The sequence below is a fragment of the Pinus tabuliformis genome, chromosome J (assembly GCF_031772625.1).
Source record: "Pinus tabuliformis cultivar Carrire ecotype Pingquan chromosome J, CPIR1, whole genome shotgun sequence".
In the NCBI taxonomy this organism is placed as follows: Eukaryota; Viridiplantae; Streptophyta; class Pinopsida; order Pinales; family Pinaceae; genus Pinus; species Pinus tabuliformis.
In genome coordinates, this window is record NC_142295.1 from 1,464,101,047 (window position 1) to 1,464,127,789 (window position 26,743).

Below are 26,743 nucleotides of genomic sequence, written 5' to 3' on the forward strand. Positions count from 1 at the left end.
ATTGAATCCCCTTTGGTTATCACAAAGAATCACAGTGGTATTCATCATATGTACAAACAGCTCACTGAAGAGCTTCCTCAACCAGGCAACTTCATACGAGATCATACTCGTAGCTATGTTTTTGGTCTCGGCAGTGCTTATAGCAACGGACTTCTGCTTCCTGCTCATCCATGATATTGAAGCAGAACCCAAAGAGAACTAGCGCTGAAAAGTGCTCTAATGATCCTCCACATTGCCTACCCAGTCAACATTCGAATAATCATGCAGTTTCATATTTCTGGCAGTGTATCTCAATCCATGAGAGATTGTGCCCCGAAGATACCTCAGAAGATTCTTGTCACGAATCTAGTGAGGCTCAACCAAATATGAGCTCACCATGTTAACTGCGAAACATATGTTCGGACAGAAGTTCACCAAGAACATCAACGGGAATGAGTTGATGAAATTCAGAGGCATTTCCCAAATCTGGTCCGACATCACTACCATATAACTTCTGAAAGTTAAGATCCTCGAGGTAGTTACGGCTTGCAATTTACCATTCCACATCCGGAATCCAACTCCCTCTTACTTCTGCAATGAGAGGGTCTGCACCCATCAGAAATAGGTCGTCCTCAGAAGGTGCTGGTATGAGAGGTCTATCATCCACAACCTTCAAATAATGGTTTGGATCGGCTTCACTCTTAGTGAATCTCAGCTTCATTTCACAGCTATCAATCCTCTCATACTACGCCCGGGGAGTTTTGCTTCAAGCCATAGCGGGCTTTCTTCCACCTGCATATGTGAGATTCCTGATCATGAATCTCAAACCCCTCTGGTTGTTCCAAACTTGTGGACTTGCTACATGAGGGGAATGGTCCCCTTGTAATATTTTCCTTCGGTACATCTCAGACATGTACTTTCATGCTCTTTTTGAATTTAGGCATCCCTATCACCATCTGACTCACAGACCTCCGGTACTGTGTGTCAATGGACATGGTCCCCAATGGACTTCTTGCAACTTGATACAACCCTGAACTCAAAAACATCTTTGAAAATTCTATTTTCAAACACGTACCTTTTCATCGATGAGTGCCATCATGTAACCTTTGACTTCCATTACCGAAATGGACACTAGGTTCTTCTTGCGATCAAGTACATAAAATAGATTCTGTAAATGAATCGAGTTACCCTCATTCAATTGAAGGGTAACATTCCCTACACCCTTTCTGGGATAGGTGGCATCGGCTCCAAGTATAATCCCATGATTATTTCCATCTCTACCAAATTAGAGAGTGCACCCTTCTATTCGATGAAGTGCCTTGAAGCACTACAATCAATAAGCCAGATTCCCAAAGAATCTTGAAGGAGAGGGGCAATACAAGATAACACTTTTTTATCTTATCAAAAACAACATTTGATTCTTCATACTTGGGTTCCTTGCTTTCTTTGAAGAGTCGGCCATTTCCTTGATGACTTGCATTACCTGTCATTCCTTTGATCATTGAAGATGTCCCTGGAATGATTGTTATCTTCAACAAGAGATGTGTCTCTGCCATTCGGACACTACTTCGCATAATGGCCGAACATATTGCAACCAAGGCACCTGCCTTTCCTTCCACCCTTAGATTTGGAATTCCCAATGAAGTGATCTTTAGGTAGGCCATCAGAAACTTCCGCTGTGCCATTTTGATAATATTCTCTGCTTCGACTTCAGCCTCGGTGAATTTGAAGAGGGATGAGGAATCCACTGATCCTTTTGTCCTTTCCCAACTGTTTTCGGTGATTGCTCTTTCACTCTTGCTTGGGCATTGTCTTCACTTCAGCTCTGATACCATGTTAATTTTAGGTATGTTCTATGCTTAGAGCAATTTATTTCAATTTTCATAGTTAGCTCAATATCTCTTCCAAATTAGCAATCACATCAGCATCAAAGTAAACTGTAGATAGAACATAAACATAAATCGTAGAAGACAAGCCAAGACAAGAGGACAGAAGATGTGGCGCTAGCCAGGGACAAACCCCAATGTGGGGAAAACCTTGATCAATTCTTCTTCTATGTTCTTCAATAGTTCAATAGAGAGAGAGAGAGATAGTACATTTACAACAGAAGTCAACACTTTGACTTTCTATATCTACATGAGATCAGTTGAAGACATGCTGCTTCAACTGATTCTCTAAGGTGACTTCTTCACCTATCATAGTGCTGCATCTCGTCCACTTGCTGCACCTCACCGTGCTGCACCATGCTGCACTTATCATCACAGTGTTGGACCTAATGACCATACTATGCATTTCATGTTGCTGCTCCTGTCACTGTGCTGCTCCAATCATTGAGCTGCTCTTATCACAGATCTGCACCTAATGTTGTACTCATCACTGATCTGCACTCAATGCTACACCATCACTGATCTGTACTCAATGACTGCTATGCTGCACTTCATCATCAGTTGCACCACTGTCTTGCTGTCACCTACATGCTGCATACGGCAATACTGTAGCTCTGTCATGGAACAGCCTTAGCTGCTTGCTATGGCTTGCAGCCTAGCAAAGCAGCTAGCTGTAGCAAGAGATTCTTCCAACAGATCTCATGAACCCTTTATACATACCCTGACATAATCTTGTTACAACGCTGTTTGCTATTCTTGACTTTGCTGTCAGCACTTTGATTCACCAACCAAGTAAACAGTTCCAGGAACAAACCATGTCCAAACATATATGCTGCCACCTACAACATCTTGCTGTAATACAATAACTCTTGCTGCAGTTTTAGATCCACTTTCCTTGCTGTGTCTAAGGATCCTTTCATACATAGATAAGGGCTTCTTCAATTAAGGTTTTCCTCCTATATTTGCTGCAGCCAGGATGTCCTCCATTAGGACTGTGACAAAGGGCAACACTGGCCCTCCTTTGACAGCGGATGAGGGCATACCGGAACGCATTTTAAATTTCTGTTTCGACAGCGGTTTAATGGACAATTTGACACATGCTAGGAACCTTGTTAGCAGTGGCATGAACCTCCTTCTTGGACTGCTGTTAGGGTAGATAGGAGCCTCATCAAACTGCGGATTAGGGCTCCTAGATTGGGCTACATAATAGTGCCTTTTGATTGCGATAAAACTACGGATTAAATCCCTTCCTTGGACAGCGTATAACTCTCTTCCTTGACTGTGTGTGCATCTCTCCCTTGACTGCATCTAGGGCACCAGATTGTGGCACTTGATTGGACTGCGGTTAGCGCTTGTCAAGCCTTTCTCTTTACAGCGAATACATGCCTCCTTTTGGTGCCAATGAAACCCTCATTGACTGCGGCCTAGGAGTCTTCTTTCTCTACGGATATGACCCTTAGGGCATTAGGGCATCATGAGGCTTCTTCCTTTTACAGCTCATTAGGGCATCATTAGGCCAGCGTATATCCTAGGGCATTCCCTCTAGATCTCATCTTCATCAAACCCAAAAATAGTATAAAGAGAGATCACAAGAGTGAGTGTGTCAAATAACTTAAAGTCCTCTTCTATTTATACTAAAACGTAGAGCACAAGAGGGGCTTATTTGGTTGCTGACCTACCTTGACGAATTGTCCCATAACACATAAATTCATATCTCCATGAATACTTATGGGAATCGGATGATCTTTAGATCAATCCTACACCTCTTGATGAAAGGGATCCAAAAAAAATATCACCTTCCATTAATAAGATGGCCCACATGGAGTTTGTCCCTAGTTGCAAATTTTAATAGTTCTCTTGTGGGTCGGGATGATTAGTTCTCCCGTGGCAACTTTGGAACAGGATGATTAGTTCTGCTATGGGCCGGGATGATTAGTTATCCTGTGGGTCGGGATGATTAGTTCTCCCGTGGCAACTGTGGAACAGGATGATTAGTTCTCCTGTGGGCCGGGATGATTAGTTCTCCCGTGGCAACTGTGGAACAGGATGATTAGTTCTCCTGTGGGCCGGGATGATTAGTTCTCCCGTGGCAACTGTGAAACAGGATGATTAGTTCTCTTGTGGGCTGGGATGATTAGTTCTCCCGTGGCAATTGTGGAACAAGATGATTAGTTCTCCTGTGGGCCGGGATGATTAGTTCTCCCGTGGCGACTGTGGGGCAGGATGATTCGTTCTCCTGTGGACAAGATGATTAGTTCTCCTGTCGAGGCATCCTACCCATGCAGTCTGGGACTCATGGGAAGTACCTCTCATCTGATCAATGAGCAAGGAAATGGGGTTAGGGACCATAGTAGTACTATCGATGGACGCATCGATGTATCCACCGTACTCCCTATGCAAGGATGACCTCCATTGATCTGGGATCAATGAAACTGATTTGGGATTAGTATGAGTGGTTTGAGACACTCTTTTGTGATATTGATCTGGGATCAATAAAACTGACTTCCGGCCAGTAAGAGTGATGTGACACACTCTTCAGATGAAACTGACTTCGGGTCAGTTGAGAATGATATGAGACATTCTCGATTAATTCTTTTTCTTCATGGTTCAACAGAGCAGAGATCAGCAGAGCAGAGCAGTGCAAGGCACTGATGGCAGAGATAGTACAATCGGACATATGGATCAGTGGATGGAGTTCTCCCTAGTTGAGAGGGAGTGTTAAAATTGGCAACTAGGGCCAAACTCCATGTGGGTCATCTTATTTATGGCAGCTGATATTTTTCTTGGATCTCTCTCATCGAGAGGTGTAGGATTGATCTAAAGATCATCCGATTCTGATAAGTATTCATGGAGTTATGAATTTATTTGTGTTTTAAGATAATTTGTCAAGGTCGGCCAGCAACCAAATAAAACCCACTTGTGCTCAACGTTTTAGTATAAATAGAGGTGGCCTTCAAGTCATTTCAACACATTTGGGATCTATTCCTCTCTACTTGTATTTTGGTTTTAGTAGGAGGAGAGATCCTAAGGGATAACGTTGTCCTAATTTGGAGGGCAAAAGCCGGAACTGCCAAGAACTGCTGGGAATAGCTGGAATTGCCAGAACTGCCGAGAATAGTCGGAACTGCAGGAACTGTCGGGAATAGCCGGAATTGCCGGAACTACCGGGAAAAGCCGGAACTGTCGGAACTGCTGGGAATAGTCGGAAAAGCCGGAACTACCAGGAATAGCCGGAATTGCCGAAACAGGTGGGAAAGCTGACGCAGAGGGCAGAAGCCGGAACTGTCGGGAACAGCTGGAATTGCCGGAACTGCTGGGAATTGCTGGAACAGCCAGAGCATCTGTCTCCAAAAGAGAGCAACATGCAAGGGACAACTAACTAACATTGGGACAGTTGTATGGTACTTAATAGCAAATACACCAAGCATGCAATGTTACAACTAGCATGCAAGGGACAATTAACATGCAACAACAAGCAAGCAAGGGACAACAAGCAAGCAAGATGCAGCCAACACATAGTTCAGTACGACAACATGGTGTAGCAATGACACATAATGCAATACAGTGATGGGTACAATCATGATTAATGAAGCGTGATGAGATGCAACATAGTGATGATGGGTGCAACATGGTGCAGCATGGTGAGGTGCAGCATGATGACGAAATGTAGCACAATGATAGGTGAAGGAGTCACCTTGGAGAATCAGTTGAAGCAACACGTTTTCAACTGATCTCATGTATCATCTTCTTAGAGATGATCTATGCTCTTATCTAGATAAGTCAAAGTGTTGACTTCTGTTGTAAACGTACTATCTCTCTCTCTCTATTGAACTATTGAAGAACATATAAGAAGAATTGATCAAGGGTTTCCCCACATCGGGGTTTGTCCCTGGCTAGCGCCACATCTTGTGTCCTCTTGTCTTGGCTTGTCTTCTGCGATTTATGTTTATGTTCTGTCTGTAGTTTACTTTAATGCTGATGTGATTGTTAATCTGGAAAAGATATTGAGCTAACTGTGAAAATTGAAATAAATTGCTGTAAGATAGAACATACCTAAAATTAACAATTCCACTGCTGTATACTCTGCTTCTTGGACTGTTGACATGTACATGGTCAACAGGAGGCAGTGATTGCTGTCAAGTTCCTTCTGAGTTTGTCGCTATACTTATGGATGTGGCCAATGAGTGAGGGAGCATCTTCTTCAAACATAACTAAGCCAAGCCAAAAAAGATTGAGGATGATCTTGTAATGATATGCCAAGAGATGTTGCACATGGATTACTAGTTAATGTAAGGTTGATTGAATTAATTTTCGAGGGATTCTAAAAAGACATTGGGGCCCTGTTACATTGTTAAATGTGTCATCCAATGTTCTATTACAATCAATTATGGCCTGTAATAGGTCCCACCTTAACTAGAAAGATAAGAACAATATTTCCATAATTTTGATGCTATCTTACTTGCATAGAACAATAATCCAATATAATTTATGACTTTTGTGCATATTAACAAAGAGGAACTTGATACACTTCATTTTGTTTGTTGGTAATTGCTGTTGTATTCTGGATTTTGATTTTCTATTTTGTTTGCATCCTTTGTGAATTTGGTTAAACTTGATATTTCATGTTTGCAACTATCTTTCTGTTGACTTGTTATAGGTTTCTAGCATACGAGAATTGCGTGCGAAGCTGAAGTATGTAGAGAACCAACTTCAGGAGAGGATCAAACTTACAGAGAAAGGATTAAAAGATGGTTCTACAGAAATTCCTCGTTTGGAGGTGATTAAAGAATAAATATCATACATGTCTTTCCATACTTTTTGACCAACCTACATGGTATAGATATAATTTAGTAGTCTTGGTATCTTCCAACTTGCGCACTTCGATATCTTAACAGATTGTGTGGTTCCCTCATCCAGGCACTGGCTAGGAAAGTTGGACTGGATGAGTTTGAAAAAGGAGTAGTTGTCATGCTTACTGGTAGGTTAGGATATTTTTGGGTAACTGTTTGCTTTTGGTTCAATGGATTGTTAATTTCTCTACTGTAATTTGAAATTATGATCCACCATATTCTCAGGAGTTGCAATATCTCCAGTTGTGAAGAGTATTTTTGAAGGTGAAAATGGGAGTCATCGTGATGGTGAAGTGCAGGCATGTGACTGCATGAAAGGGAGATTTTCAGAAGTTTTATTTGTTGGATTGCTTGTTTAAAATTTAACCAAGTTTGTGTATTTTTAACAGATTTTTATCTCAAATTTTCTTGCAGGTCAAAGATATTGTAACTGTCTTCTTTGATTCCTTCAAGGAACAGGTACTATCTTTTTCAGGTTCTCAAATTTTCTGATTCTATAAGGCTTAAATTTGTTCCACTTAACATTTTTGGAGAAACAATTATTTGCTTGTAGTATTAGTTTAAAAGTTTAAGTTTATGCTGTTGATTTTTCAAGTGCAATCGATACAAACACTAATTTATGAAAAATTGATAATTACTTCTAATGATGCAGATATTCTTTTAGCACTTCCAATTTATCATTAAGTAATTACACTTCAGAAATTTAACCATAAATGCACTAGGGCAGTAAAGATCACAATGCACAAAGAGAACACAAGATTTATTTGGGGAATACCCACTTGGGGGAAAACCCCACAACCTTTTCCTTAGAGAAGTTCTTCAGTTCAACAAGAGATACGCCTAATTCTGCTAGTCAATATGATGGTCAAAATGACCAACAATACAATGATCAAACCTGGTCAAACTTCCCTTTTGTCAAGCCCAACAAACTCGGCACTGTCTGATCTGCCTAGGCTGAAATTTGGCCTCCCAGAAACTGCCCAGAAACTTGGCTCTTCTGCCCAAAATATGCTGCCCACAATTTTTGCCCTGCTGCCCAGAAATTCGATCTGCTGCCCAGAATATGCCCAGAAAGTCACATTTGTGAAGTCAAGAGCGAGAGAGATATGCTTGAGATGAATTCGTTGTTCTTCGTCCTTCTTCTTCTTTGCTTGGATGCCCATAATATATCTTGTCTTGTGAGAGATCAAAGTGTGTCTTGTGGAAGAGGTCAAATGCCTTATTTATAGTGTTTTGCCTGGTTTGAATAGATGTCTCTTCACTGGGGCCAACTTGATTTGAAGGAGAGCCGACTTGACATGTTTGGAGCCAAAAATTCAAAATTCAAAATTCAAATTTTTGAAACCAACATAAAGAACATGTCTTATATTAATCATTTCAAGGGCTAGTCAATCAAATGACTTGAAGAACATGTCTTAAAATTTCATTATATATTTCAAGAGCTAAAATATTAATTATGAAGACTGACCATAGCTATAAAATTTAACACATGCTTGAGGTAATTTTTTGAATTTTGATTTTGGCGTTTTTCTATATATTTTGAATGACCAAGAACTCTCCATGAACATGGCATTGCTTATTTACATTGGATGGATTCCCACCATTCATTTATGAAAACATTTTATAATGACAAAGGCTGCATCAACAAAATTAAATTAGAATAAACCAATGTTGCAGGAAACACTACTTCAGATGCTGTACTAGATGTATTTCCATACAAAAATGCAGAAATGTGTGCGGTGTGGCCTTGAAACATGTTTCCAGCCATACAAACATGTCCCAGATGTGGGAAACACGTTTCATACAGGCATAGACATATTTATAAGCATACCAATGTTTGTATGACCTGTTTCCAACACTAAATCTGCCTATTTTGACTTGGTTTTTGATTAGGTTTGACAAAAAATGCTGGCGATTAATGGCAATGTTAAATTATTGAAGTGAAAACTGACATTTCCTTTTTAATTAGAAGGATAATCCTTTTATTGAGGGAATGGCAACTTTTACTTAATGTTTTAAGATTGCCATTAATTGTTCAAGATGTTTGAGAGTGGTTCCATCCTCATCAGAATTTTTCCCACCCTATTCAAAATTTAGTAGACTTGACAGTTTTTAGGATTCCAGGATTGGTAGGATTGCAACATTTTGATTGGATTCTATCACGTATGATGGTATGTGATTGTGTTAAGTTTAGGTATGTTCTATGCTTAGAGCAATTTATTTCAATTTTCATAGTTAGCTCAATATCTTTTCCAGATTAGCAATCACATCAGCATTAAAGTAAACTGCAGATAGAACATAAACATAAATCGTGTTGGAGTCACGATTGCCGTTACACCAACCCGCAGGTGTTAGTAAACAGACACATCGCTAGATTTAAGCACATGCCACGAAACACACGGGGAGTGTTGATCTTCTACACCGCCATTAACGGGGAGCCAACAATCTCCCCCCAACGCGAGCCCAGTGTGTTTCAAACTCGAGACCTCTGGCTCTAATACCACTTGTTGGAGTCACGATTGCCATTACACCAAAACCCGCAGGTGTTAGTAAACAGACACATCGCTAGATTTAAGCACATGCTACGAAACACATGGGAAGCGTTGACCTTCTACACCGCCATTAGTTTCTAGAATCACATGCAGGATTCTAGATCCTCCTACAACGCCAGTGGTTTCTAGGTCATTCCAAATCTCCATCTGAATCACATACAGGATTCTAGATCCTTCTTCTGCCTCTATAAATTTGTAATTTCTCTGGCCAAGGAAAGCAAGCCAAGACCCAAGCCTGTTATGTAATGCAAAGTGATTTCTGTTCTCCAGTGATTGTTTTATCTATTCCGCTGTTTCTGATTGAGTAATCTTGTTGTTTCTCCATTTGTTTGTCTCTGTGAATTATTCTCTGCTATTGCTGTCTGTCTCTGAGTATAAATCTGCTGTGTGTTGTGTATGCTTTGGTCTAACAAATCGCAGAAGACAAGCCAAGACAAGAGGACACAAGATGTGGTGCTAGCCAGGGACAAACCCCAATGTGGGGAAACCCTTGATCAATTCTTTTTATATGTTCTTCAATAGTTCAGTAGAGAGAGAGAGAGATATATAGTACATTTACAACAAAAGTTAACACTTCGACTTTCAAGATAAGAGAATAGATCATCTCTACATGAGATCAGTTGAAGACATGCTGCTTCAACTGATTCTCCAAGGTGACTCCTTCACTTATCATTGTGCTGCATCTCGTCCATAAGCTGCACCTCACCGTGTAGCACCATGCTGCACTCATCATCACTTTGCTGGACCTAATGACCATGCTAGGCACTTCATGCTGTTGCTCCTGTCACTGTGCTGCTCTCATCACAGATCTGCACTCAATGCTGCGCTCATCACTAATCTGCACTCAATGATTACTATGCTGCACTTCATTGCTGTCTCTTGCATGCTAGCTGTACTCGCTGCACTAAGTATCATGCTGTTGTCCCAATGTGTTATACTAGCAACACTATGAACTTGCTATATCATACTGCTGTACCTCACCATTGTGCTGCCCCTCATTATGCTATGATACACTTCATTGCTGTACCCATCATGCTGCAACATTCATCAACATGCTGCTGCAATATATCTGCTGCTTGCAACATCATGCTGCTTCAATGTATCATCATTGTTTTCTCCATCCAAGTGATTGTACTATTATCAACACAGTCCTAACATATGCTGCCTTGCTGGACAGACTTCAACGTATACCCTTCAACACTCTTCTCCATGTCATACAAGCCGCTTTCAGACCTTCCTTCCTCCATGGCTGTGATTGGGGCATGCTTGAATAGTCTTCCTTTATATCACCTGGAGGACTGCAGTTAGGGCAACATAGAGCTTCTCCATAGGGCTGCGTATAGGGCAGCGTAGGGCTCTCCATAGAGCTGCGTATAGGGCAGTGTAGGGCTCTCCAATAGAGCTGTGTATAGGGTAGCATAGGGCTCTCCAATAGAGCTGTGTATAGGGCAGCGTAGGGCTCTCCATAGAGCTGGTTATAGGAGAGCGTAGGGCTCTCCAATAGGGCAGCGTAGGGCTTCTCTTTTAGACCAACAATGAGATCTCTCCTTGCTGCGTTATGTAGGCTTCCTTTACTGTGTTAAAATCCCCTCCATGATAGCGTTAGGATCTAGGGCATCCTCAACCCAAAGACAAGTGGAAACGAAGAGATCACCAAGAGGATGTGTGTACAAATGACTTTCAAGGCACCTCTATTTATACTAAAACATTGAGCACAAATGGGGTTTATTTGGTTGTTGGCTGACCTTGACGAATTGTCCCATAACACAAATAAATTCATATCTCCATGAATACTTATCAGAATCGGATGATCTTTAGATCAATCCTACACCTCTCGATGAGAGGGATCCAAGAAAAATATCAGCTGCCATTTATAAGATGACCCACATGGAGTTTGGCCCTAGTTGCCAATTTTAATTGATTGGCATTTAAGCAAGAGCACCAAGCCCTTTATTTACTCCAATGTTGGTAGTGTTGATTGTTGAACTCCTTGGACATGGATTTAGCAAAAATGTACCCTTTGACCAAAACAAAATCATTGATTAGGCACGTTAGGCTTTTCCTACCCTATTTTAAGGCTTGGATTAGGCAGTTTTATCAAAATTGTTGGTGCTGATTGATGCCCCTAGAGGTTGAGGTAGAGGCAAAGGTTAAATAAGTATCAATGGGTGATATTAATGATGAGAATCTATTAATCTGAGATTTGCCTATGCAAATGGAGGGTGAAGATCCAACTAGCTTTAATCAAGTTGGTAGTTAGAGTTGGCTTTCATGGGGATCAAAGACAGGTTTTCCAATGATTTGGGTTCATTTTAGAGGCATATTCGTTAGCTTTGAGGAAAATTGCTATTTTTAGCAGCCTTCCTACTTTTAGGAGATAGAGTTCAAAGGTTCACAAGTTAGAGATGATTACCTTTTGGGATATTTGTGAGTTTGCGATGCAGATGAACTTCTTCTAGGTGACATGTAAGACACTATTGTTTTTAGTATGTAGGGTTTCAAGGTTCTTATGACGGTTCTAAGCACATATTTTGATTCCTTGAAGAAAATTGAATCCGATGAGTCTGATTTCATTGACCTGTGAGATGTTGCTATTTTTAGTAGTGCTATATTTGCCATTGTTCTCCAAGCAGTTCTCTACATTTTTTGTCTTTTCCTATTTTTTAAAAAGATTTCTATTTTTGGCATGTTTAGTTTTAGTAGTGCTATTATTAGCAGGTGTGGTTTCCATGCAGCGTGACTTGTCGCAACAAGGTGTCTTGCGGATGACATGTGGCAATATCTTTTCAGTAAACCCTAGGTGCCTTGTTGGATAAATTTGGCAATAAGATAAAATTGGAATCCATGCATTAGTTCTATTTCCACTGGATGACTCAACAACTATTATTTGTAAGGAAGGGCGCCCTCCTTCTAGATCTCTCTTTGTCTAAATTTAAAAGATTGTATAAAGGTGGAAATTATAATTTTAGACAGGGTAACCTTCTTGCATGAGGAGGATGATATTTTTCGATTTAAGTTTTTTGCTAGTTAAAGTCAACAATATGTTGAGAATTTAGGAGAGTGCATGGCTGAATTATTTCCCCAGGAGGTCTTGCGTGAGGAAGTTTGCCTTCTTTAGAGAGTTGAAGGATCTATAAAGGAAGAGCAAATGACCATTACCTCACAAAGTCTTTTAATGAGCAGCCAATATCTTTTCCTTTGTGTTGTTGCCTAATCCACACCTTAGGTTACATGGAGGAAATCTTTAATCCACAGGGTGTGGCCTTAGGGGCAAGTCTTGAATCAAGTTGTTGTCACTCAATCTCGCTTCAACATCCATCTTGTTGGGCTGAGCCAATTGTTGAGGGTCAGAGGGTGCCACTGGGACATTATCAACAAAATCCCATACCCCTTGCTCCTCCAGCACCATTGCTATCCTTTCACGCCATGAACAGAAGTTGGATGCACCATCCAATTTGTCTTCAAATCTGAGACCCTGATACACCATATTGCCAAATCGCATTGCACAAAAGTTAAAACAAATTGCATTGCCTAGTAACCCTAATCCAAATCGATCTGATAAACGCACTCCCTTTGAATCACAAAACTTGCTCTTGAAGATAAAACTGTGCTTGGTCTTCAATCAGAACCTGGCGCTGATACCATGTTAGATTTCCTTAAAACCCTGTAATTGATTCACAATTTTCTAAGTATAAAACCATAAATACAAACAACTGTTGCATTGGAAACTTAAATTGCAAATACACTGAGTTTTCTAACTTAGCATGCACATCAAAAAATAAATAAATCGAAAGACAAACATATGTCACACATAGAACACAAGATATACCCAGGAAACCCCAACTCCGGGGAAAACCTGCAACACTGTGCCTTTTATTATCTTCAACAAAAGGATTTTCTTCAAAACTTACAGCAAGGGAAAGTTTCCCTTTCTCCACAGACAATCAACTAACTGGCTCTAAGATAGATTGGTCTCCCTCTCATGCACTAGAACTCTTGTATAGTCGTGCAGATCTGGCTATCTGAGCCTTGTATGAATAGCATGGATGCATAGGCTTTCTTTTCCTATGCACACATGCGAATTGGAGGTTGAAATGAGGAAATTCGATCTCTCCTTCTTGGATGCTGAAACACTGCGATCGGCTGAAGTTTGGTCTCTTCCTCTTACTGATCTGGCACACTTCTTGTGCTCAAATGACTTGCCACTTAGTCACTCTATCTCCTCTTATAAGTTCGACGCAAACACTAAACTTACTTTCAATGGTTGAGATTAAATTGTGATGAAGGGATGAGATTAAATCATAAGTTGACTTAGGATTTTTTTTAAAATTTTTGCGAAGTCCAACTTTAAGAAATTGTTAATTTAATATTATGCTAAAGTGGTTGTCTTGTGGGTCCCTCTGTTAGCCTTAGCACTTAAGAAAACAAAACCCTTACTTCTCTACTCCAATCAACAAGAATTGGTTGCCTCAAAATCAACCCCCTTTAGTGGTTACTCTTTCCATTTTAAGCCCTAATTCTCTTTCCCTAGGTAGATTTGCCCTCAAAAAACCCTAACTTTCAAAGCTTCAACTTGGGGGCTTGTTGAAGGTTTCTTTTAACTTTTGTTTTCTAGTGTTCATTGTTGAGAAACCTTTTCTTGGTCCATTGATTCTAGGATATTCCATTTTTTTGCTATCTCTCAAGCCCTAGGTCAATTATGCCCTGTCTTGGTCTTGTTAGAGGATGTGCGTTTCCTTTTCATTACTTAATGAGCCTTGTCCTCAAGAAGAGTCATCCTCTATAAGCCATTTGTCACCTTGAACTTTGAACTTAGCATATCTCTCATAGGTGACCTTTTAATGGGAAGCCTCCCATTGGTGAAAGTCCATAAAGAGCACGGGGTAGTCGTTGGGGTGACAATGGGCCACAACTCATTGTTGTCACTTAGTCTAGTGTTTGTATTGTAGGGTACCCCTCTACAAGACTTGCTATATTTTGAGGCAACATTTTTGACGTCGTTGCTAAGGAGGACATGAATCATCCTCCTTGTTATCTGAAGTCTGAGCTTCATTTCATTGATTGAGCTTATTTTGCTTTGAATGTCATGGATGTTTTAAAACATGGATGTGTAGACAATGTATTTGAAACATGGATGTCTCTATTTGTGTTATGTCCAAATCAAGATGGACATGCCCAGGATGGTTGGAATGTACTCTACATTTTCTCATAGTTTAGTTGATATCCTTAAAAAAGATATTCAGATCTAAAGACTTTGTCCATGGGGTCTAGCCTGGGTGGTTAACCCTTAGTGTTGTTATCTGTCCCACCCAGGGTAGATTCCCACTTGTGATATGCTTGCCCTTGTAGGCTGGTATATCTCTGCAAGAAGTTTTATCATTGTTGAGTATGTTGTCATTGATGTCAAAGCGGATGCAATAGGTTCAAGATGTCGTCATTGATGTCCTCGGTATGTTGATTGTTATGGATGAGAGGATGCAAAGGATGCAATGATGAAACCCTAGCTAACTCTAGCTCTAGGGTTGGATTTCTTAGACGATGGATATACCTTGCACTTGTTGAGAGTTTTTTTGATGTAGATCACCGATTCTATGTTGGAGACCCTCGCCATTGAATTCTCCTCGTCATGGCGATTCTGTTGATATGTCGAGAGTCTCGTGGACCATCATGGTTTGAGAGATATGCTGGTTTAAAGATGATCCCCGCCCACTTTGTTAGTTTTTGATATCATCATATGTGCTCTAGCCATGAAAATTGGTAGAGAGGCTGAGGGACATGAGTTTTAAAGAACCCAGAAACCGTTTGGTGAAATTCCACTCGGATTGTATTTTATTAAAATAATTAATATTTTTAATGGGGTTCCTAAGTCTAAACTTAGGAAAATTAAAGTATTAATGGGTATTAATCAAAATATGGGTGAGAATGTTCTAGAAAGCAGATCAAGTCAAGTTTTAATCTTAGCCGTTGATTAGAGACTTAATCTCGACTGTTGAAGTCTCAATGAGAAAAGTATAAGAAGGAGGCTTGGGGTTCATTTGAAACACATAGAGGTTTGATCAGTCAGTTCGATATTCCTAGGGCAGGGTTGGCTAAGGAATTCGAACAAGTGATCAAGTAGTGAGGATAAGAGGCAGTACTGGAAGGAAGTGATTTCCTGTTCTAGTGAATATACTTCAGAGAAGACAGTGCACAGTGCCAAGGAGGGGTAGCGCAACAATTGGAGGAGGTTAACGCAGAACTGTTGGGGGATAATAGAGATCAGTGTCAGGAATCACTGTGGGTGATTAATAGATGAAATCTCGATTTCTCAGCAACAGACGCAACAACAACAAGGGTGACACAGTCAGAGGGAGTCTCCACACAGAAGCCACACTGTGACTACGTAGGTTCATGCAGAGACTGCGCAGTGGGTCATCCAGGAGCTGGGGCTAGTGCAAAATCTCCAGATTTAGTGTGAGAAAATTCTCACTATTTTTTCTATCAGTTATCTTCTCTGAGTGGATTGCCATTTCTCTGGGGCATCCAGATTGTATTCAGAAATTTATTGCCAATAATAGAAACCCTCATATCTGCTGCACCAGTTTTCCCGCATTGGATTTTTCTGGGGACTATTGTCCAAAAACAAGTGTGTTAATGTGATTTTTCATGTGTTGGTGTTTCTCTTGCTTTTCTTAGTTCATAATTTGTGAAGTCTGCAGCTGAATTTATTTTGATATTTACTGAAGCATTGGTAAATAACTTATTATTGTAAATAAGTAGGAGAAATAAATCAATCACTGCAGCATAATTTTTTCACATGGTATCAGAGCAAAGATCAGGCAAGATGGCAATAATTTCTGCAATATAGGGTGGTGGTGCCACATTGGCAGCAAATCGATCTCCAAAAGATTCATGCAGTCCCTTGCAGAAATTACCAACGAAGAAAAATAGCATAGAGAACAGTAGGGATCATAATATTTCCAAATTAGCTTTCAGGCTGGAAGAGGAATTTGCTTGCTTATCGAGTTCTGCATTAGCAGAGGATTGGTACATTGATAGTGGGGCTTTAGCTCATATGACTGGAGAACGAGAATATTTCTCGAGATATCAGGAGGAACAAATGAACTTCCAAATCACAGTGGATAACAGGATGAAATGCACCCCAGTAGGAAAGGGAACCATTACATTCCAGACAGTAGTGGGAGATAGTCTTCGGGCCACTAACATATTGCATGTGCTAGGTATGGGAATGAATTTGATTTCATTATCTTAATTACAAGATAAAGGATATGATGTATACTTCATCGGTAATAGAGTATATGTCAAGCATCCTAAAGTGGAAAACAAGGGCCCAGATTGGAGCTTGAAGCAACAGGTTATATAAGTTGCAGCTCGAGTCTCCTATGGCATTGATAAGCAATAATGTTAGTGGAGAGAAGGACTTGAATGAACTGTGGCATAGAAGGATGGGGCACTTACATCATGGGGCGTTAAGGATTCTCAAGGAACTATTACGGGAGTTCCACAACTTTCGAGCAAGCATGATGATACATGCAGAGGCTGTGTACTAGGCAAGTACACCAAAGCGGCTTATTCCAGAAGCAACAATAGATCTCAAAGTGTATTGGGTTTAATACACTTAGACATCTGCGGTCTAATGCCTATAAGAGCTATCAGTGGTGTTGAGTATTTTGTCACCTTCATAGATGACCATTCCAGGAAAACTTGGATTTATTTCTTAAAAACCAAGGATGAGGTCTTTGATTGGTTTAAGGAGTTTAAGGCTCTAGTGGAAAACTTGACAGGAAGGAAGATCAAAATATTGTGCTCAGATAATGGTGGAGAATACACGGATAAAAACTTCACAAATTTCTGTGCAAGAGAAGGGATCAGAAGAGAATGGACAACACCTTATAATCCAGAACAAAATGGAGTCACAGAAAGGAAGAACAAAACTATTGTTGGAGCGGCAAAGGCGATGTTATATGATCAAAATCTACCCAAGTTTTTATGGGCAGAAGCATGCAACACAACTGTATACATTCAGAACAAGACCCATCACAGGGCTTTACGAAAGAAGACGCAGGAGGGTGTTTTCACGGAAAGGAAGCCAAAAGTGAGTCACCTTAGGATATTTGGAAGTGTGGCTTATTGTCATATTCCAGATGAGAAGCGAAGCAAGTTAAAGTAGACTGCCGAAGTTGGATATCTCGTGGGTTACAACAAGACTTCAAAGGCATACCGAATCTATAGTCCGAGCAATAGGAAGTATGTAGTAAGGCGGGATGTAAAGTTCATGGAAGATAGAGCTTTCAGGAAATCTTGAGAGATGCCTTTTGAAGAACATGCTAAGGATGTTCCTCTGGTGCAGCAACAGGGAGCAGATCTAGCAGGAAGACAGGTATCCGGTTCAAGCACTGTAACCAGTACTAGCATCTCCTCAAGAGGAGGATCCAGGAGTGTCACAGAAGGTACAACAATAGGAAGAGGAACAGATGGAACCTCCCACCACCAGTGGAAGGACTAGCCGAGAGGTACAACGGACTTTGAGGGACGCAGAGGAATTTGTTGGAGCTCCTAGAGCTAGGAAAAGGCAGCGTAGACAACTTGACAGGTACCAAGCATTGGTAGCTCAGGTCAAAGAACCCTCTAGTTTTCGTGAAGCCGTACAACACCAGGTGTGGGTGGATGCCATGGTAGAGGAGTATAGTTCCATTATGACAAATGATGTCTGGGAAATTGTACAAAGACCAGAGAATGTTGAAGTTTCTAAGTCTACCAGTTAGAAACCCTCCATGCACTTTACTGATTTATTCCTACCTACTTGTTCCATTACTTAACAAGTTATTTACAATGTAAATACTGAAAATAAACACTAGTGCATGCTCAACATATTATAGATCATCAACTGAAGGAAATAGAAATAAGCACACACAATGACACCGTTATTTTTGGACCAATGTCCCCGGAAAACCCAATGCGGAAAAATCGGTGCAATTATTTGAGGGTTTTCTTATTAAGTAATTTCAAAGTACAATCTAGGTGCCAAAACTGGCCTACCCAACAGAGAATGCCCTTGGCAGTAGTACCTCTTAGTCTGAGACAAATGTCCCGGCTGATATCTTGGAAAAACCCTCCGATAGCTCCTCAGCTCCAATCTGCCCTAGACACCCCAACGTTAGCCTTTCTGGATTGCGTCAGCCTCTCTCTGCCTAGCGCTGGCCCTGTGTCACCCTAAATGGGTCTGTGTCAGCCTCAGGAGGCCCTGCGTCACCCTGAATGGGTCTGCGGCAGCTTCAGGAGGCCCTGCGTCACCCTGAATGGGTCTACGTTAGCCTCAGGAGGCCCTATGTCAGCCTTCTGGCCCTCTGCGTTAGCAACGTTGGCCTCTCTAAAGCACTGCGCAGCTCCTGGCTGCCTCTGCGTGGCCCTGCGTGAACCCTGCCTCTCAGTCTGCCCCACGAAAATTCCTCAGCACAACCTCTTTAGCCCAGCGTCAGCTCTGCAGCCCTCTGCCCTGCCTGCGTCAGCCTCTCCGGCTTCTGTGTCCTCTGCGCTGGCCTCCTCTGCCTCTGTGTTAACCCTTGTTGCCTCTGTGTCAGCCTTGCTTCCTCTGTGTCAGCCTTCCTAGGCTCTGCGCTGTCTCTTTGGCACTTTCTTTACCTCTCTGATATGTATTCCCGACCTCCCGCCGAACTGTCCCTCGCTGCAACAGATCACTAATTCAATTTCTCAGCAAACCCTGCCCCATAAAATCTAATTGACTTATCAACTTGGTGTATCTCCAACTGACTCTCAAGCCTCCTCTTATACTTTTCCTGTTGACAATTCAACGGCCGAGATTAAGTCCCTAATCAACAACTAAGATTAGATCTGGCTTGATCCTCGTTATTTAGAACTTTCTCATCCATATTATGTTAATACACATTAATATTTTAATTTTCCTAAGTTTAGACTTGGGAACTCATTAAAAATATTAATTATTTTAATATCTCTTCATCCAGGTGGAATTTCTCCAAACGATTTCTGGGTCTTGGAGATCTCATGTGCCTTAGTCTCTCCACCAATTTTCATGGCTAGAGCACATCCGTTGCTACCAAAAATCAACATATATATGAGGAATAGTTGAGCATGGACTGATTTACACCCAAAGCAATGGCATCAAGCTTAGTGGGTTCACTAACGCAGATTGGGCTGGAAGTTCAATAGATTGGAAAAGTACCACTGGGTACTGTTTCAACATTGGATCAGGAATGACCTCCTGGTGTAGTAGGAAACATAAATCTGTGGCTTTGAGCTCAGCTGAAGCCGAATATATCGCAGCTAGCACAACATAGTGCGAAGCCATATGGCTTAGGAAATTGCTTGTGAATTTATTCATGAGAAAGATGGAAGCTACCAGTGTTTTGTGTGATAATCAAAGTTGCATCAAGCTCTCTGAGAATCCAGTCTTTCATGATCGGTTGAAGCACATTAATATCAAGTGTCACTTTATCAGAGACTATGTCCAACAAGGTGTAGTACAGTTGAGGTACACCCCAACAGGAGAATAGGTGGCAGACATTCTCACCAAGGCCCTAGGAAGAACAAAGTTTGTTTACTTCAGGGAGAAGATGGGGATGGTGAAGAATCCATTTCAGTAGCAGAAGCAGTGTAGCGGTTAGCAGTGATAGTGCTATGGGCAGTGTGATGCAACAAATTCAGAGGGAGTTGCGGTACAGATGTAGCAGTGACGCAGAGGTGGGTGAAGGGTCTATAGGGTGTCAGAACTTCTCCAGGAGGAGAAGAAACTTCGTCTTAGGTGTTTTCTCTTAGAAGTGTCTCAGTTTCTCTGTGAAATCATTCCTTGTAAAGCGATTGTTGCTGAATATTAATAAAACCCTCATCTGCTGCACTGATTTTCCCACATTGGGTTTTTTCAAGGACAATTGTCCAAAAACAATTTGTTGATGTGATTGATTCTTGTGCTTGTATATCAATGCTATTTTTTCTATGTAATTATGTGATAACTGCAGTCGAATTTATTTTAATGTTTACTGAAGGGTTTTCGTAAATAACTTATTGTGAGAAATAAGTAGGTGAAATAAATCAGTTACGGTAGTAGAATTTCGTATTAGAATATTTCACACTATTGAGCCTCCTACTCTCCTATCCACACTGCACTGCACTCTTCAACATCTGACTGCCACTAGTCTGCAACTGTCACTCTGGAATCTGATTGCATCAACCGACACTGATCCTCCTGCTATTGAATACTGTGGGCCCCTATAGCTAAGGTAATGATCCTTGAGAAAACACCATCCGATGCTTACCTCAATGGATCTTGCCCAAATCTCTGCAAAACTCTAGGACTAAAGCTCCATATCGCCCCACCTCACTCTTGGAGGTATAACTGCATACATGGTGAATTGTTCCTCTAACTAGGAGGATACTTGGATCATGTATGCGAATGTTGCCACTTGATCCTGCTTTTCCTTCTTGTCCTTCTTCCTTTGAGGACACTGAGTACTGTAGTGGCCAAACTCGCCACACCTTAAGCACTTGACCTTAGATAGGTCCTTGTTTTTCTTCTTCTCCCCTCGACTGAGACCCTTTGATGCAAGGACCACATTCTCTTCCTCCTTCTCACCTTTCGAACCGTTATTGCTGCTTTCGCTGATGAAGGTCTTCACGAGTGCTCGCCTCATTTACTCCTGCTGTAAGTATGACCACATCTTGTCCCACCTAGGTAGAGTATCGCGTCCTAAAATGCCTTGGACGAAGATCTCCCAATCATAAGAGACACTGTTCATTGCCAAACGTACAACCTCTGTGTCCTGAGGTGCCTCCCCAACTACTGCAAGCTGATCCCGAATTTCCTGAATTCCGATGATAAAGGGATCAATGCCTTCACCCTTATACATCTTGATGTTTCTTTGCTTCTCTTTAAGGAACATCTTTCGTTGCTTGAGAGGATTCTGATATAGTTGAGTGAGAGCATCCCACATCTCCTTGGCAGTATTCTTGCCCGAGATATGTGAAACTATATGGTCCTGGACTCCATCCAAGATCATTTGCTTCGCCTTGGCCATCTCTTTCCTGTACTCTTTCAGCTGATCTACATCGGTCGGCACTGCCACCGCGCTCTCTGCAAAGGTCTTCAGGCCATGTTCATCTAACAGGAAGGACATCCTGGCCTTCCAGATGACATACTCCTTCCAACCTATGCTGATCTCTAAGCCCAACTGTGGCCATCCCTAAAAATGGAAAGGAAATCTCCCTCTTTCACCTGCACGACTGCTGATTCTGCTTTTCGCACTCCCTTCCGCCTTTTCCGCCTTCGCTGGTGCTGCCTTGGAGTTAGACGCCTCTCCCTTATTCTTCTTCCTTGGACACTGTTTCGCATAATGCCCTAGTGCCCCACAGTTGAAGCACTTTATCTTCGAGAGGTCCTTTTTCTTCCTCTTCTCCTGCTTCCTTGCAGATGCCAGAGCTGCATCCTCTTCCCCCTCTTTCTTGATCCGAACTCCTTTGCTGCTACTTTCCATCTTGGACGATCGTCTGATCTCTTCTTGGTAAAGAGCTACCCACAATTCTTCCCAATATGGAAGATTCGCCATGCCCATAATACTCTGGACAATTGTCTCCCACTCCTCGGAGACTGCGTTTAGGGCGGTCCTCGCCATCAACTCCTGATCTGGCGTGGCCCCTATCGAAGTTACTTGGTCTTGGATCTCCTTCAATCTGCGTAGGAAGTGATCTATCTACTCCCCTTTTGCGTATGGTATGACCGCAACTGATTCTCTAGTAACATCTTCCTCTGCATGGATGTATGTTGGTACAACGTCTTCAAGGCGTCCCATATTTCCTTTGTCGTCTCCTATGCTGGACCACATGATCCTTGACCCCATCAAGGATTATGCATTTCACCTTGGCCATTTCTTCCTCGTACTTTTCATTGTGAGCTGGGTCAACTGGAATAGCCACTGTTCTCAAGGCGAAGGCCTTGATGCAATGTCTATCTAGAATGGACAAGATCCTGGCCTTCCATATGACAAAGTTGGACTCCCGGTCCACCCTGTCCTAATCCCTCAGTCCATTCATGGCCATCTCTCTACTCTTCCTTTCGACTCCTCCGAGTCTCTACTTCCCTCTGGAAGTTTTCTCTTCAACTCCCTCTGAGTCTCTACTTCGCGTCTCGAAGTTCTCTACTAGACTTCCTCTAAGTCTCATTTTCCCTCCTTGAAATCCGCCTGCCAACCGTCGAGTCGCACCTCTCCGATCTCTTATGCACCTGCAACACTGATATGGATTTCTTGGTTAGAAATTCGCCTAGGGAGCGATTCCCTCTACCTTGGTTTTTCCCTGTTAGGTACTGTTCTGTCTTGGCAGCAACAACACATCAACAGGTTCACTCCCCGCAATCTGCCCACAACTTCCTATGCCCCAGCAACTGAAGGACTAAGCCCCTAGGCTTTGCGCAATCCCGACACTGGCTGAAATGCTCCCCTAGCCAACTGTCAACTCTCCTGGTCTCTGCGTGGCTCTTCGTGAGCCTTTTCTGCCCTCCTCAGCCTCTTCGCTGGCCTCTCTCTGGCCCTAACTGATGACGCAGTCCCTCTGCGTCAACCCTTATGTGCTGCTTTCTGCAAGGAGCAACTTCTATCACTTGGGAGCGCTGTTTCTGTTGCAAATGCTCTACTTTAGTTGGAGCCTTCAGCTCTCCTGTGATCTACAATGCTCTGATACCATGTTGAAATTTCTAAGTATTACCTGGTAGAAATTTTATCTGTATTCTCTAGTTTATTTCGCCTACTTGTTAATTACAAACAAGTTCTTTAACCATATAAATACTGAAATAAACACAATACGGTCTCAACCATCTACAGATCAATAGTTGAAAGAAATAGACAAACACACAAGTGACACCGTTATTTTTGGACAACTTGTACCTGGAAAAATCCAACTTGGGAAAACCGGTGTAGCAATTATGAGGGTTGTTTTGTTATGCAGTCTTTCAGAGGACAACTGGGTGCCAAATTGGCTCACCCGATAGAGAAAATAATCCGGCAGTAATACCTCTCTATTCGGAAGCAGATATTCGGAAAGTCTGCCCCACGAAATCCTTTCCAGCACAATTTGAAGCTCAGCGTCAGCCCTCTTGGCCTTTGTGTCAGCTCGAACCTCACTGCGTCAACCCTCTGACGCCCTGCGCAACCTCTACGACATTTTGCGTCAATCCTGCAGCCTCTGTGTGGATGACGCAGGCTCTTTTGGCCTCTGCACATTCCCTTCTGGCTCTGCGTGGTTCCCTCTGGCTCAACTTCTGCCTCTCTCTGCTTCTGCGTTGGTCTCTCGGCAAAAACTCTGGCTCTTTGCCTTGTACTCACTGCCCCTCGTTGCAACTAATCACTGATTTGATTTCTCTTAGCAAACCCGGCTCTAGAAAATCGAATGACTGATCACTCTGGTGTGTTCTCCAACTGACCCTCAAGCCTCCTCTTATACTTTTCCTGTTAGTCCTTCAACGATTGAGATATCTCCTAAACCGGGTAGAATCTGCCCAAACCATTTATGGGTCTTGGAGATCTCATGTGCTTTAGCCTCTCCACCAATTTTCATGGCTCGAGCACATCTGATGCCACCCCAAATCAACACTCCCTCTTAGCAAGGACTGTGCTTTAGTAATACTCCACACTAAGCATCACTCTGATTATATGGCATCGGTACCTGTGTTGATGCTAGGTTTCCCTGGCTAGCATCCTCTGCACTGCTGCATCCTGTACTGCTACCCATGGCCCTTCCACTGCCACTGCTACATCTGTACGTCAACTCCCTCTGCATCCGTGCTGTTGCTTGTCCTTCCTCCCAACACTGCATCTGCACTGCAACCCCCTCTCATCATGCTGCATCGTGTTACTGCCAACTGCTACTGCATTGCAACTTAGTTACTGAGAAGTAAGTAACCGATCCACTCAACTACTGACATCCCTGTCAGGCTATAAACACTCCCGATGCTGAAGCTCTCTCTTCCGCTATCTCGTGCTCCCTATACTGCCGCTGCGTTTCTGCAACAACTCCCTGCCTCTCGCACCGCCGTAAATCTCTTTGTGCCATCCTGCACTATTGCAACCTCCTCTGTGCCTCTCGCACTGCTGCAGCCTGCTAGATTTGCGCTCTCTGGGACTATCGCACTGTAGCACTCTCTGCCACTTCATCCGCATCCGTTTCTATCGACATCCACCATTCTGCTACTTCTCACTTCGGGGCTCCCGTAGCAAGCTATGACCCAAGGGTTTGGGTACATCAAGGATCCTTCCCCTCATTGCCTGTAGTCCTCCAGACTACAACTCGATGTCCCCCCACGTTTTCTCTAGGGGTACATGAGCACTCATGGCATAATTGTCATCCTCCTCTACCTCCTTTTCCGCCTTCGCTCGCGCTGCTTTGGAGTCAGACTCCTCTCCCTTATTCTTCTTCTTCGGACACTGGTTCACATAATGCCCTAGTTCCTCACAGTCGAAGCACTTTATCTTGGAGAGGTCCTTTTTCTTCCTCTTCTCATGCTCCCCCCTAGATGCCAGAGCTGCATCCTCTTCCTCCTTTCATGATCTGGACTCCTTTGCTGCTACTTCTCGTCTTGGATAGCCCTCTGATCTCTTCTTGGTGATGAGCTGCCCACAATTCTTCCTAATTTGGAAGATTTGCCCTGCCCAGAATACTCTGGACAAATGTCTCCCACTCCTCGGAGATTGTTTTTACGATGGTCCTCACCATCAACTCCTGTTCCTGCGTGGCCCCTAAGGTCCCGGATCTTCTTCAATTTGCAGAGGAAGTGATCTATCTGCTCCCCCTTCTGCATCTAGTATGACCGCAGCTGATTCTCTAGTAACATCTTCCTCTGCACGGAAGTATGCTGGTACAACGTCTTCAAGGTGTCCCACATTTCCTTTGTTGTCTCCTTCTCGGCAATATCCTTGACCCTATCCAGGATTATGCATTTCACCTTGGCCATTGCTTCCTCGTACTTTTCATTGTCAGCTAGGTCAATTGGGATAGTCACTGTTCTCAAGGCGAAGGCCTTGATGCGATGTCTATCTAGAATGGACAAGATCTTGGCCTTCCAGACGACAAAGTTGGACTCCTTGTCTAGCTTGTCTTGATCCCTCAGTCCCTTCATGGCCATCTGTCTGCTCTTCCTTTCGACTCCTCTATGTCTCTACTTTCTGTTAAAATTTGTGTACTAGAGGACAAGTGGTTCCCTAAGGCTTTGATCTTTGGCCTAGGGAAAAGTGTCCAAATTTACTTTTTACTTTTCTCCTAAAGTGACTTTATAAGTGGTCAAGTCAATTTAATTTAAAAGTAACTTTATAAGTGGTAAAGTTACATTCTAATTTAAAAGTGACTTTAGAAGTGGTAAAGTTACATTCTAATTTAAAAGTGACTTTATTAAAGTGAATGAAGAATTAGAAAGTGAAAAAGTGACTATGGAAATAAAAGGTTAAGTGGGTCTTTATTTAAGTGGGTGAGGTAAAAAATAGAAAGTGAGAATTAAATGCACATTTATTCTCATCCCTAGATCCAAATGTGTTAATTTTAGGTATGTTCTATGCTAGAGCAATTTATTTAAATTTTCACAGTTAGCAATCACATTAGCATTAAGATAAACTGCAGATAGAACATAAATATAAATCGCAGAAGACAAGCCAAGAAAAGAGGACACAAGATGTGGCGCTAGCCAGGGACAAATCCCACAATGTGGGGAAACCCTTGATCAATTCTTCCTTTATGTTCTTCAAAGTTCAACAGAGAAAGAGAGAGAGAGAGAGAGTACATTTACAACAGAAGTCAACACTTTGACTTATCTAGATCTGAGCATAGATCATCCCTTGTAGCGATGAGATCAGTTGAAGACATTCTGCTTCAGCTGATTCTCCAAGGTGACTCCTTCACCTATCATCGTGCTGCATCTGGTCCTCTAGCTGCACCACTGCATACTGCACCATGCTGCACTAATCATGATAATCATCATGCTGCCCATGTCCATGATCTTATCATGCTACCCTCCATGTTCATGATCTTATCATGCTGCCCATAATCTACATCATACTGCCCATACATCATGCTGTCCATGATCTGCATCATGCTGCCCATGATCATGATCTCATTTATCATGATGCTGCCCGTTGCATCATTCATCACAGTTGCACCATTGTTGCACCTTTACTGAGATCATGCTTGTTGTACCTTTTGAAGTTGTTACAGCAACATCTTTCCAATGATGAGATCTATTGAGATCTTCACTGTGCTCTTTGTTAGATATTTAGGGCTACATTATTATAATGACAGTTTCATCATGATTACATAAACACGATATAGAAACTGTAGTGATAACTGAGAGATCACTATTGTGACAACGTTTGAGAAGCTCATCCTTAAATTGATGCCAAGACATTACTGCTAAGCTAGCAGGAGCACAGATCAACACACATATATATACTGATATCATATGTTAATA

General features: G+C 42.1%; 1 protein-coding gene across 3 annotated transcripts in view; it reads left to right on the forward strand.

Moving 5' to 3' along the window:
• Positions 1-26,743, forward strand: part of LOC149232887 (uncharacterized) — a 398,827-nt gene that overhangs the window by 85,098 nt on the left and 286,986 nt on the right. For all 3 annotated transcript variants that reach the window (XM_089379541.1, XM_089379542.1, XM_089379543.1), the window contains 4 exons: positions 6,523-6,642; positions 6,783-6,843; positions 6,941-7,014; positions 7,130-7,174. In XM_089379541.1, coding sequence (XP_089235667.1) covers positions 6,523-6,642; positions 6,783-6,843; positions 6,941-7,014; positions 7,130-7,174 — 300 coding nt within the window. The remainder of the gene's footprint in view (positions 1-6,522; positions 6,643-6,782; positions 6,844-6,940; positions 7,015-7,129; positions 7,175-26,743) is intronic.